Source organism: Eretmochelys imbricata, chromosome 6 (assembly GCF_965152235.1).
Source record: "Eretmochelys imbricata isolate rEreImb1 chromosome 6, rEreImb1.hap1, whole genome shotgun sequence".
Lineage (NCBI taxonomy): Eukaryota > Metazoa > Chordata > Testudines > Cheloniidae > Eretmochelys > Eretmochelys imbricata.
Window position 1 is genome coordinate 40,545,983 of NC_135577.1, and position 13,569 is coordinate 40,559,551.

Here is a 13,569-nt window from a genome sequence, read left to right on the forward strand (position 1 = left end):
GATTTTTACCTCTGTATATGGCACTGGTGAGACCAATATTGGAACAGTGCATACAGTTTTGGTGTCCATATTTTACAAAGGATGTTGAAAACTGGAGAAGGGGCAAAAAAGAACCATACAACTAATTCGTTGGCTGGAGAAAATATTTTACAGTGACAGACTTAAAGAGCTCAATCTGTTTAGTTTATCAAAAAGAAGATTGAGAGGTAACTTGATTACAATATAGAAGTACCTCCACAAGGAGAAAACAACAGGTACTAAAGGGCTCTTTAATGTAGTGGTGAAAGCCATAACAAGAACAAGTGGCTGGAAGCTGAAGCCAAATAAATTCAAATTAGAAATCAGGCACAACTTTTTAACTGTGAGGGTGATTAACTGCTGAAATAAACTACCAGTGAAAGAGGTGAATTCTGTATCTCTTTCTGTCTTCACATCAAGACTGGACACCTTTCTAGAGGACATGCTTTAATCAAACACAAGTTATTGGGCTTAATACGGCGGTAATTAGGTGAAATGTAATGGTTTGCGATAGACAAGAGATCAAACTAGATGATTTAATGATCTCTTCTGGCTTTAAACTCTACAAATGTCTGAATATTTACTAACGCAGAATAATAGATGTTCCCATAATTATACTTATGGGTACATTTAAGCTAAATAAAAACACACATGAAAAAAATAATTAGTTAATATTCTAAACTTCTCTTCCTCCCTCTCGCACTTTGGTAGACTAGACTTATGTGAAGCTGCTTTGCATTCTGCTTAGGTACACATTCATTTAGGGCCTTCACCAAAGTCTATTGAAATCAACAGGAGGTTTCCCTTAGAAAACAACACTGGTATATTGAAGATGGGTGAAGAAATAATGGACAAGATATTATACATGGCATCCCCAGAGCTATAATAATATGTGTATGAAAAAGTCTGGAAATAGTTTGCAGCTGCTAAGAGTTGAGGGGATTTTTTAGTCTAGCTCCAAGTCTTCTTTCATTTGTCCCCACCACCCTCTGGCTCCCACAATCCCAGAGGGAATTTCACTGGTTTGACTATAAGGAATATAAAAACTATGTGTTTGTTCCATTTTTCTATACACACTGTTATAACTCATTTCTAGCACAAAGTCCAAAGAACACACCATAAGCAGACTTTCATCTTTAGTTTCTGAAATAGCTCTCCAGTTTAGGAGAAGAAAATGAAACTGACGCTCATTGGGCTAGTGCTAATGGGTCATCTAAAAGCATGATCTGTGTTCATGGATATACTTCAGATACCTACCAGCATGTTACTTACATCTCAGATTTTAAGAGCATTCAGTTCTTCAACTGTAAAAGAAGGATAATACTCCCACCTCATAAGGGTGTTGTGAGGATACAATCCATTAATGATTGTAAGATGCTCAAATAATACAGCGTTGAGGGCCCTAGGAGTAGGTACAGCTGGCTCAGACACTGGCTGCTGGAACGTGGGTGTAGCTGAAGTAGTGTTCCAATATTCAGAAGCAGCAGCACGCTCTTCTAAGGGAAGATGAGAAGTGAGGGCCCCAACTCATGGTGGCAGCACCAACTGCTCCCCTCAGGTGCATACACAGCAGTCTTTGAGCTTTAATAAGGAGAAACGTCTATCTGCTAAGTTGTCTTTTTACCCAAGCAGGTGGTATTACTTCAGTAGAATCCTACTACTTCTGTCCTAGCCAAATCTATTTAACACAGACTGTTTGGTTAAGTGGAAATTAGTTTGGAGTTCTTTTGTTCTTCCTCCTCCTCTGAGAAAAGGCCTGCAAAAACTTCTACTCAGTATGAAAATATTATTTACTCAACTTTTTGAAAAACTATTTATGGAAGAAATAGCTGTCTCATCCTTGGAAAGTGTCCCTTAATAATTCCAGAGACATTCTGTAAGACCCATTGTTCCAAGAACACAACCCCTTAACACACAGGAACCAAGAAAACTAACCACGGCTTTAGACTACAGAAATTGCTCTTTCTATCTCCCATCTATTGCCTTAATGAATACCTGAATATGGAATTTTTCCTCTGAGTTGTATTAGCTGAGGAGACCAAGATGTGTGTCCATCCACAGCCTGTTAGAGATGTTCCTTCCTCTTGCCAGAGAGCAAGTGTCAATGAGAGCAATAGGAAGTGTTTCCAGTATGTGGTCAAACTGAGCCACTATAGGTGCTTATGACTGCAAGCAAAATGTGGATCAGTCCAACCAGTGCAGTGTTTCCTCCCTGAATAACTCTAAAACAACAGCTCTCAGAAGATTGCAATGTCCCCATTCATTTCAGTGATAGGTTGACTCTGAAGCCTAACATAGAATTATAGAGTTTAAGGCCAGACAATAAGGTAAATGTTGGCACTGTTAACTGTTTCAGTCCTCATCATTTCAACAGAAACATCCAGCTCCTGAGGGAATAGAATGAGTAGACAGTATTCTCTGCCACCATCAGTCTGACCCCAAGCATAAGATAATGGGGGCTTTCAAAGCACAGCACTGTGGAAAATTAAGAGAATTCAGAATACTAAGTCCAGCATATTACTGGAGGTGCCAAAAAAGCACTTCCCCAAAGTCAGTTAGAAGTAGAGGCATTAATAAAGTAAACATCGACATACCTTAAACATGTAACCCTAGTTTACAATATAATTCACTTGTCCTACCTGACATAGGATGTGGTATCATACAACCTATTTAGATATTAATTTATTTGAGATATCTCAAATCCTCCATCCCCACACAAACATCAAGACTAAACTAGCTTTGCACCAATTAATATGTGTTCATTTCGGACAGGCAGTGATTACAAATGGCTACACAAATGCTATGACAGCCGACAGGGCTCTCAATCTACAAGGACCAGGTTTACGTACTATGTATACATCAATCATGCCTTCTAATGCACCCATATAAAGCAGCACAATTCCCAGAGATGTACAGACCCTTCCGCATGCTCTCCATGTCCTACTTCCTCCATCCCATGCAGCAGAACCACAGTGGTTCTACTGTGTTTTGGCTAAAATGAGCCAAAACTTGAGACTTTGCGAATAACAATTCATTGGTTAATTTCCAACTTCATTTGTCTTGTTTATTTTCCGAGGGCAAACATTTACATACATTTTGTTCTATCTGAATTATCAAAACCATTAAACGTCATCCATCAGGAAAAGAAATTAGTAGTTTAATGCTCATGAAAAATGCTGGATTGATATGTCTACAGAATGAAGAGAAAAAGGATAGTATGGCCAGTGACACTGCAAGCTTCTCATAGTACCTCATTAATGTGTGTCAGCTCTGCACTGGAAAAACCACCTTAGCATTTAGAAAGTAGCTCATTCACCATGCACATTAAATCCTTGGCACGCTCACTGAGGCTAGCAGCAAAGGTGCCATTTTTGATGGCAGTTTTTGTGCTGTGAACACCCATCTACCAGAACTTTGACTGAGATATACTTACGATATGCCACTTTGGGCAGTGATCTCATAAGTTACTCAGTACTCAGACAGAAGACATGCATAGAAAACCCCAGATCTATGGAGAATAGTGCTGGCAATTCACCAGGTGACACTGTGCTCTCCGAGTCATTGAACAAAAGCTCCAGCTAGTATTAAGGGGCACTGCACTGAATGTGCCGTTATTATTTATGCAATTATTGTTACTTATGGTAGGGCCCCATTGGGTTAATGCTCTGCAAACACAAGAGAAGATATGGCCTTTCCCATGACAAGCTCACCATCTAAACTGAACAGACTAACTATCAGCAAAATGTAAAAGGCAACACTTTTTAGTTTCCATTTTTTTTCACGTTCCCCAAGCCCACCAGCTGCAACCCCTCTATCCAAATGCTCCAGCCAGTGTGCTCCACCACTGCAGACCAATAGGTCCTTCTTCCAGGCTAGATAGCTCCAGCTGTTCTTCCTTGCCACCTCACACTGCAGAGTAGGTGGTGAAGCCCCTTCCCTGCAGTGGGTGCCCTGGGTTGGAAGCTGGCCTGTGGTCTCTCCTGTCCCTCTGCAGTCCTTGCAAACAGCTCCAGATGCTCTCCCACCTGAGCTTACCTACACACAAGAGAGCTTTGGATCTGTTGCTTTCTCTAAGGCTTTGTATCTGGCTGATGAATCTTTCCCATATGCTCAGGGTTTAGCTGATCGCCATATTTGGGGTCGGGAAGGAATTTTCCTCCAGGGCAGATTGGAAGAGGCCCTGGAGGTTTTTCGCCTTCCTCTGTAGCGTGGGGCATGGGTCACTTGCTGGAGGATTCTCTGCTCCTTGAAGTCTTTAAACCACAATTTGAGGACTTCAATAGCACAGACATAGGTCAGAGGTTTATTGCAGGAGTGGTGGGTGAAATTCTGTGGCCTGCGTTGTGCAGGAGGTCAGACTAGATGATCATAATGGTCCCTTCTGACCTAAATATCTATGGAAAAGAAAAAAAAAAAAACACTGGGGCCCGGTTGTGTTTGGCTCTGTACAAGCACAGAGGTAGAAAGACTGATCCTGTAAGGAGCTCCTTGCAGGGGAATTAGTTCATGTCACATTTTCTACCAAGGTCAGTGGACACATGTATTTTTGGTAGCTGTAATCCCCCATCACCAACCTTCAGGACATAACCACTATTTAAAAATCAACTCCACTTTCACAAAAGTTCTTCTTTATGAATTGCTCAGGACCTCAGGGCAACCATAGACCATATTCTCTTTCCCCTCCATGAACAAAGCACACTTCTTTGCCTTCACACACAATAGGCCATACACAAACCATACATTAAAACAACAACAACAACAACATATTGTGCAAATTCCCCCCCGCGGAGAAGCCTGGAGAAGGAATAACACATAACAAATAATAGTTACATTGCTTACTGCACCATTGGAAGTCACTCAGATAACACAGTGATGGGCCTAGTATAAGAACCGATACAACCACTGAAGTCAATGGTTAGTGGTTGAGCCAGTTACACCAGCAGATAATTTGGCTGCACATATTTACAGTAGATTCAATCTGTTTCACAACCTATATCTAAATGGAAAGCAGAAGCTTTTATGCTGATGAAAATTCAAATTCAACACCATGACAATAAAATAAATTAATCAGAAGTCCATATAAATATAAGGATGCTGTATTTGTAACTTCAGTCAAAGCTCTACATGAATGTTACTAACTACAATAGGTTTAATTATGTTCCAACTGCTTCATTTCAAAATTATGTATCATTCCTATCTACACTAGATAAAAAATTGGTCAGTATTTTTCACTTCCTGTATTATGCTGCTGTTACGTAGTTTTGCTATGTGCTATTTAGCAAATTATCAGCTTTTTATTCCACTATTGGCAATGTGATTCATATATAGTTTTGCAAATGTTTTGGTAGTCTTCTTAATGAAATACTACACATAAAGGTAAGCTCATTATCATTTCACAAAGGTGATCAAGGAGCCATCATACTGTAAATACTTTTGTTCACTACTAACCAGAATAAATGATGTAGAGACCTTAAGAAGAAAAAAGCATTATATCCCATTGCCTTCCCCAAATTAAAAATTCAGTTATGAAAGTGGATCTATTTCATTTTATAATTTTGACTTAATATGAGAGTTAATATGAAATGTAGACTGAGTTGTCAAGTACGATGCTTATAGATTAAAAGAAAAATGTCTAGTCCCCTGATCCTGTGCCCACTATTACCAACAGGAGAGTGGGTTTGTTGGGGGGGAAGGGGGAGAGAAAACCTGGATTTGTGCTGGAAATGGCCCACCTTGATTACCATACACATTGTAAGTGATCACTTTAGATAAGCTATTACCAGCAGGAGAGTAGGGTGGGGGGAGAGAAAACCTTTTGTAGTGATAAACACCCATTTTTTCATGGTTTGTGTGTATAAAAACATCTTCTGTATTTTCCACAGTATGCATCCGATGAAGTGAGCTGTAGCTCATGAAAGCTTATGCTAAAATAAATTGGTTAGTCTCTAAGGTGCCACAAGTACCCCCTTTCTTTTTTTAAAGAATAATTTATCTTATATAAATAAATCAAACTACAGTATTTGTAAATTCAGAGCAAGTAAAGTACGAAGCATTGGTTTTTTTAAACTCACAATTTGTAAATTAGAATCTGTATTACATTATAGCCATACCCTACATCAATTGCACACAATTACCGTACATTCATTCTAAAAGCATCTAGATATGAGAGCTCTATATCAAAGAAACTGAATTACCTCTTAGTTAGCCAACTACAGTATTCATTTTACCATTTATCTGCAAACATGAAACAGCAATAGAAATACAATAAGCAACAAGAGATTTGTCAAAAATAGGGCAGTGTATACATTTGTGTTCTTTTTTAAAGCTAGGGCACTAATTTAGCCTTATATTGGTACTAGTCTATTTCTATTGTATTAGCATAGCCTTAGATTTACACTTCTTGGCATCTAAAATGTTAGTATGATACATCTAATTATCACTCAATACACATGCCCACTGCTCTTTCCAAACAGTAACTATTCTTGTATTGAGGTCAACTAGTAAAATTATTACTATCAAAACTAAAGACAATATAGAATGGACTTCCAAAACAGTCAAGGAAATAAGAAAAATATAACCTAGACATACTTAGAATTCTACATTGCATTTGAGATTTTACACTGAGATCTCATAAGAACCTGCCCTCCCCAGCAAAAAAAATGCCCACAAAGGAAATGATCCTGTAGTTTAACAAAAGCCTCTTGCAGTCTCTCTTTCCCTGCCAGGTACAAGAGCTAATAGAAGCAGACTATCCCGCAGGAAAAGAGGATGATATTAGTCTTGTGTTGGCCAAAAAGGACCAGAGAGCTCCTTATGTTGTAGGACTTCTACAAAAAAGAAGAAAAACAGCTAGAATGCCTCTCTTCCATTATATTTAACCTCTGCTGGAAGGGGGAGGCAATCTGGATTTTACACGCTAACATATTACAAAGCATATGTTGGACTTCAGTTATCAGTTTATCTCACCATTACCAAACAATGTATTATAGACATATACTAAATATAACACACCCCTTTGCCATTGCAGTGAAGTACGGCGAATATGCAGGTAGCTGTAACTTTTATTTAATCAAACCCGAACCGCCCTGCAAACCCATCCCCTCCCAATGAATGGTACTGTCTTCCGAAGGCAGGTTTCTGACACTGCAGTAGCTTGTAACAAAAATATGGATATGCACCCTGCAGCCACCTCCGTGTAAGAAACCAGCCCCCCGGCCCCTCAGAAAGAGAGTGGTCCCTGCTCAGTGCATTCACCACTCCGGAGAGGACTCAAAGATCACTGCGTGTTCCTTACCCTGCTCAGCCTGGACACTCTGGAAAAGGGCTAGGATCACCCCAATCAGCATGACAGCCCTGGAGATGGCCCCGTGGCCGGTAGGTGGCTGGGAGCTCCGCCGATTAGGGCATCCTAGGGCTCTGCCAGCAGCCCAAGGCAGAGAGGCGGCAAAAAGGTCCCCCAGCTGCCCGGCATGCTCACACCTCTGATCGGCCCCCTCCGCGCCGAGAGCCATTTGTGGGGCTCACACATCAATGCCGCTCCCTGCTTCCAGAAGCGCCCGGGAGTCCCCCGCCCCACGGCTCACGGAGCTCCGCTGGCCATGGCCCCCCGGCCCCGGGGGAGGGTGCAGGAGAGGGCGCCGCGCCGCCGCCGCCGCCGCCACCTTACAGCCGGCGCAGGGACTGCGAGGAGCGGCTGAGGCTGGGGGACCCCATGGCGCCCGCGCCTCTCCCCGGCCGGGGGACGCGCTGCCGCTGGCCGCCCACGCTGGGCTCCGGGGGGCGCGGCGCCGGTGCCCCCTCGCCGGCTGCTCCGCTCCGGCTCGCGCTCCGCGGCTGGGGCGCGCGTGCAGCTGAGCCAGGCAAGGGCGCCGCCGCGACAAAGGAATCACGTAGCAGGCAGCCGCCTCCCCCCTCCCTCCACTCCAGCCCCGCTCCCGAGCGCGGGGAGCTGAGCAGCGGAGGCGGCGCTGCCGGGGCGAGGGGGACCCCTTCTGGGCGCCTCAGCCACCGGGAACCCGGCCCCGGGGGTGTCTCCCGCCCCGCCCCGCTGTGCAGCGTGGAGCACCGGGGTCCCGCCCTGGCAAGGATTATTCGGGCACAGCGCGCTCTGGCCCGCCAGCGTGTTTCCCCTGACGCCCAGGACCAGTTCCCTCGGAGCGGGTCCCCCTTTCTCTGTGCGGCCTCAGAGCCCTTGCCCAAGGGGGCGGAGGGCACAGCACGCTGGGGTGAATCAGCCAAGGGCCTCCCATAGCTCTGTGCTGAGAAGAGGTCTGTGTGCTATTGCCCACGCAGAGGCCCTGGCGTTACAAACTTCGGGGAGGGTTAGCAGTGCGGCGAGCCTGCTGTGGTGTCCTCCGCTTCATGGAGAGTGGTGCTCAGGGTTGTGAGGTGGTGGTGGCCGGTAAACTCAGAGGCCAGCGAGCCAAGTCTATGAAGTTTGTGGATGGCCTGATGATCCACAGTGGAGACCCTGTAAACGACTCTGTCGACACAGCTGTGCGCCACCTCCTCCTCAGGCAGGGTATGCGGGGTATTAAAGTAAAGATTATGGTGCCTTGAGACCCAGGTGGGAAGCCTGGACCCAAGAAACCCCTGCCAGACCATGTCAGCATGGTGGAGCCCAAGGAAGAGATCTTACCCACCACACCCATCTCGGAGCAGAAAGGTGGCAAACCAGAACAGCCAGCCATGTCTCAGCCAGTTCCCACTGCATAATGGGATTTTTCAATACTTGGAAGGAGAAGGTGGACTGTGGCCCATGAGAGGATCTTAATAAAATCATAAAAGACATAGCTTCTCCTCCACCCTGCTGGAACTGTTGAGCTGTGACTATCCCCCTCCCGCCTCATGAGTTTTGGGGTATTGTCCTACAGGCAGCAATGCTACTTCCACCTCTCTCTTCAATGAGTGACCATTTTAAATTAAAACAGCACAAAGAAATGAGTCAGAGATTGTTAGTCTACTTGCAACCATGCCCTGCCCTATAACTTAAGGGGGGCATAAGGAAGAGGTTACAGCTGACCGTCTCAGCAAAGCCCACAGCCTGTTAAAGCCCAAATGTGAGAGAGTAGCCTTTAATACAACAAAAAATACACAAGAACCTGAAAATGATGTGGGTACAAGCACAGGGCCAGAGGAATGAAAGGGGCACCTACCCCAACTTTTTTTTTATCCTATTGACATCCCACTCATGGCAGTTTCAGTACATATGCCTGGTCTTTCTCATAACCTTTTTTATTATGTGAAGGCACCAGGATGCAGGGGTCTTTTATTTTTTAACATATGAATTAAGCTATATTAATTCAAATACCATTCCTCTGGCAGTGATATAAAGTTGGCAGGAATCTAAAAGTTACTACAATGGATGGGAGTTCATTGGCCTCTGTGGAACTAATTGAGGGCTTCAATCTAATGGTCATGTGTCAAAAGCACAAATACAACCACCACCAATATCAGTCTTGGAACAAGTAATGAAAGGGGATAGACACTGAACTAGTAAACTCACCCCTTAAAGGGTCTCTCCAAGTCACTGATGTCATTAAATGGAATAGTGGGGTTCTACTGCTGTTCTGGAGACAGAGGGCTTCAGAAATGATGGCTCTTATTGAAGGCAATGTGAGTTTTGCCATTGACTTCAATAGGGCCAGGATTTCACGCTCAGTCTCCTGTGCTGCCAATCTTTCATCAGAACAAAATTCACACACAAATGCAAAATATCTATGAGGGACTAGACATCAGCCAGGGCTGTACTCATTTAAGGTGCCTTGTACTTCAGACTGCAAAATCTGCTATTCTCTATCCAGGCCAGGAAGAACTGGGTGTGCTGAGAAGTCAGGACTCAAAACCTGAAGGTGAGAGAGCACCTCAAATCACTATGACAGACACCAACTTATCTGAAGCAAGAAGAAGTAGCAGCATAAAAATCAGAAAAGTGTAAGGAAGCAAACACATATAGCAGGGCTGACTTACAGCGCAGCATGGCGGAAACATTCCCCCCCCCCGCGCACCGCTGTAAACAAAGGGAGGATGACTCCTGGTTCTACAGCTCTTTGCTCTGTGAGGCTAGGGAATTCCTTTCCCCTCTCTTCCGCCCCTCTCCCCCCCAATCAGTAGCCCCTTTCCCTCAGCCACCTGCTAAGCCTCCTCCCCCAGAACATTTTCTCCCCATTCAGTGGCACACCTGGCTAAAGTTGGAAATTGAAAAGCCTAAATATTTCATCTGGGCTGCTTAGGGTTCAAACTTTCTCTTTAGCACGACCAAAAAAAAAAAAGAAAGAAAAAAAAAAACTAAGAAGAAATGTTTTTCTTGAAATCAGTAAATAATATATTCCTGGACAGAAGGGACTTCAGTCAACAGTGGGGTGCAGAAATTCCAGAACCATCTTCTTACAGCATAACTAAACAGAACCGCTCATTATTCCTTCTCTCCTCAGTTCCACTTCACCCCACAACTGAGCCTGGAGCATCCCACAAACACTAGAGCAGTGTTACTCAGACTGAGACTCAGGAACACTGTCTCCTGGGCGGTGGCCTCCAATGCCAGGAAGAAGAGGACTTTCACATACCTCTTGGAGGCCACCATTCTGGCCGGGGGCCCTACCACCTGTGCCAATGCCTGCACATCAGTTTTGACGTGGGGCAAGGTGACCACCAGGTAAGGTGACCCACATGTCCCGATTTTATAGCAACAGTTCCAATATTTGGGATTTTTTTATATATAGGCACCTATTACCCCACACACCCCCTGTCCTGATTTTTCACACTTTCTATCTGGTCTCCCTACCACCAGGAGGCAACAGACACAGTGCTTCCTTGTCAGGTTGGTGAAGGGACCCTGGCCACCATTGATATTGGAAGAGGAGGCAGCAGCAGTAGGAGGAGCGGTTGTGGCAGATAGCGATGAGGCAGTAGGTGGGGCCTTGACCACCTGGGCATAAACTCTAGTGGCTGAAGAGTGAGCAACCCTAGAAGGGAAGGACGCTCGCTGGTAGAAGAGACATCAAGGGGAGGGGGAGCTGCAGTGGTAGCAACTGTCACCACAAAAGGAGCCTTCTAGGTAGAGCACTAGATCTTTTTTCTGCCCCCCTTTCTGCCAGCCGAGGGGTCCCTTGGTGATGGCAGGAGTTTTTGCAGCAAAGACCCGTCCTGTGCCTTCTGTGCCAGTCCACTTGGGGTGCTGGTAGTACCAGAAGTGGTGATAGTGGTGGTAGCTGCAGGGACAGATGGGGGAGAAAGCGGACGTGGCAGCAATGGCAGGGATTCCCCCTCCTTCAGTCTCCCCCTGTCTCCCAGACAAAGCTGTGGGAGTGGAAGGTTCACCTGGTATGGCCAAGTCAGGGTCTGCCACCGAGTGCAGGTGACAGGACTAGACCCTGGAGGGGAGGGTAGAAATGTTAAAGGGAAGGGTGAAGGTAGGGAAAATGGAGGCTGATCCCTCCTCCCTAATAGGCTATATATGGGGGAGAAAGAGGCAAACAAAATAAAGCAAGGAGGGTGTGGGGCATAATAGGCAGTGTTCAGGGAGGTGGGGGGCACTGACTACTCTGGCTGCACTTGGTGAGAGGCAGCTGTAAGTGTGAGACGGATGCAGGGAATAGAGAATGACACAATTTGGTGAGGAGAAATCACAAGTGCTGGGAAGCTCAGGTGTATGGAGGAAACAGGACAGGACTGGGCACAGCAGAGAACAAACAGCCAGGGAAGGGGGCAGTGAACAAACAGCAAAAAGTGCAGGGACTGGGAAAGAGAGTACAAAACAATGAGGGGAGAGTCTGGGAGGGGCAGGTACTAGACAGCAAGAGGAGGGGGCCCCAGGAAGAGCAGGTAACCAAATATTAAGGGGGAACGGGACTCAGGCAGGGCCAGTACCAAGCAGCATATGGAGAAGGTGGCCCAGGCGGGGTAGGTAACAATGTGGCAAGGGGAGGACTGCTCCCCAGGGCAGGAAACAATAAGGAGGAAACCCTGGGTGGGGCAAGGGAAGCAGCTAACAACAAAGAGGGGGCAGCGGAGACAGGTAGCCAGTTGGGGAGAAGCCAGATGAAAGTGGGGGAGGATTGCAAACACCAAGGGGTGGGGCAGGTGGGCAATCAGAAGCAGGTTGGACACCAGTTTACTGCAAACTGGGAGGAAGGGAAGGGGAGGAAGCCCAAGGTTGAGTACATTCACCCATGTATGCTTGCAATAACGTCTCCATTGCAAGAGTTCCAGGGTAGGCAGGTGGAGGCAAGCCAGCTGGCTAACAGGTCAGCAAGCAGATGGTCTTTAGGGGCAGTAGGTAGAATGGGCCTCATTCCATGGGGGGAGGGCTCCACACCACTCCCCTTTTCCCCAGCAACAGTAACAGCAGTAGGGGTAGCTCAACTAGTAGCAGCCAAAGCGGCAATGGCTAGCCCTCTCCTTCAGGCTGTGTGGAGGGGAATGCAGTTTCCTGGGTACCAGCCTGCTTCTTTGGCTGCTGTAGACCAGCTCTCTCCTCAGCTTATTGGCCCACTGAGCCTTATAATTAAATCTGTCCCTGACACAGAGGGGAACAAGCAGTGCTGTCAGCAGGTAGTGTGAGTGAATGGTAAGGAGGCTAGAACAGCGATTCTCAATAGGGGTACGCAGAGGTCTTCCGTAGGGTATGGCAACACATCTTTATTTGCCTAGTTTTACAACAGGCTACATAAAAAGCACTAGTGCAGTCAGTACAAAAAACTAAAATTTCATACAATTTGTTTATACTGCCCTATACGCTATACACTGAAATGTAAGTACAATGTTTATATTCCAATTGATTTTTTTTATAATTATATGGTAAAAAATGAGTACGCAATTTTTCAGTAATGACATGCTGTGAAATTTTTATATTTTTTGTTTGTTGTAAGCAAGTCATTTTTAGGTGAGGTGAAACTTGGGGTACATAAGACAAAGAAGCTTCTTGAAAGGGGTACAACAGTTTAGAAAGGTTGAGAGCCACTGGGCTACAGGCTAAGAGGCCTGCCCTAATACAGTGGTATCTATGGTGAGCGTGGAACAAGATGAAAGATACTTTGGGGGGAAATCATGACCATTCTTATTCCAAGGTCCTGGAAGTAGAATTGCTTCCTAAATGGGGAAAACAGTACTTGAAGTAAAGGAAAGTACTATTTTCTCCTTGTTACAATAATATGTTTAAAAAACAGAAGGAAAGAGGAGTTCTCTTTGTTAAATGTTCACAAGGGAGGGAAAATAGATCCCAGCTATGGGAACCTGCAGCTGCAAATCCCCAGATCCTTGCAATACTGATAAGTGAAATTACATATTTGTTTTACTAATTTGGTACCGTTGAAGTGGTAAGGTATGTCTACACTGAGAAGTTGTCGACAAAACTTTTGTCTTTCATGGGTACTTAAAAAAGCCCCTCCGGGAAAGACAGTTTTGCCGACGCAAGTGGCAACGCTTTACTGCCGACAAAGCTAATGCCGCTTGGGGGGGTTGGAAGTATTTTGTCGACAAAAATGCCGACAAAGAGCATTTACACATGCTGACTTTTAGTGACAAGGCTGTGTCGACACAGCCTTGTCGCTA

At 45.3% G+C, this 13,569-nt stretch overlaps 1 protein-coding gene and 1 pseudogene across 1 annotated transcript in view; one reads left to right on the plus strand and one right to left on the minus strand.

Annotated features, from left to right (window-relative positions):
* The window catches only part of KIAA1549L (KIAA1549 like), a 203,213-nt gene extending 195,684 nt beyond the window's left edge, over window positions 1-7,529 (minus strand). Inside the window, exon 1 of the mRNA XM_077820236.1 lies at window positions 7,313-7,529. Coding sequence (XP_077676362.1) covers window positions 7,313-7,529 — 217 coding nt within the window. The remainder of the gene's footprint in view (window positions 1-7,312) is intronic.
* An 850-nt stretch (window positions 7,530-8,379) lies between these two features.
* Window positions 8,380-8,808, plus strand: LOC144266661 (small ribosomal subunit protein uS3 pseudogene; annotated as a pseudogene).
* The last annotated feature ends 4,761 nt before the right edge of the window (window positions 8,809-13,569 follow it).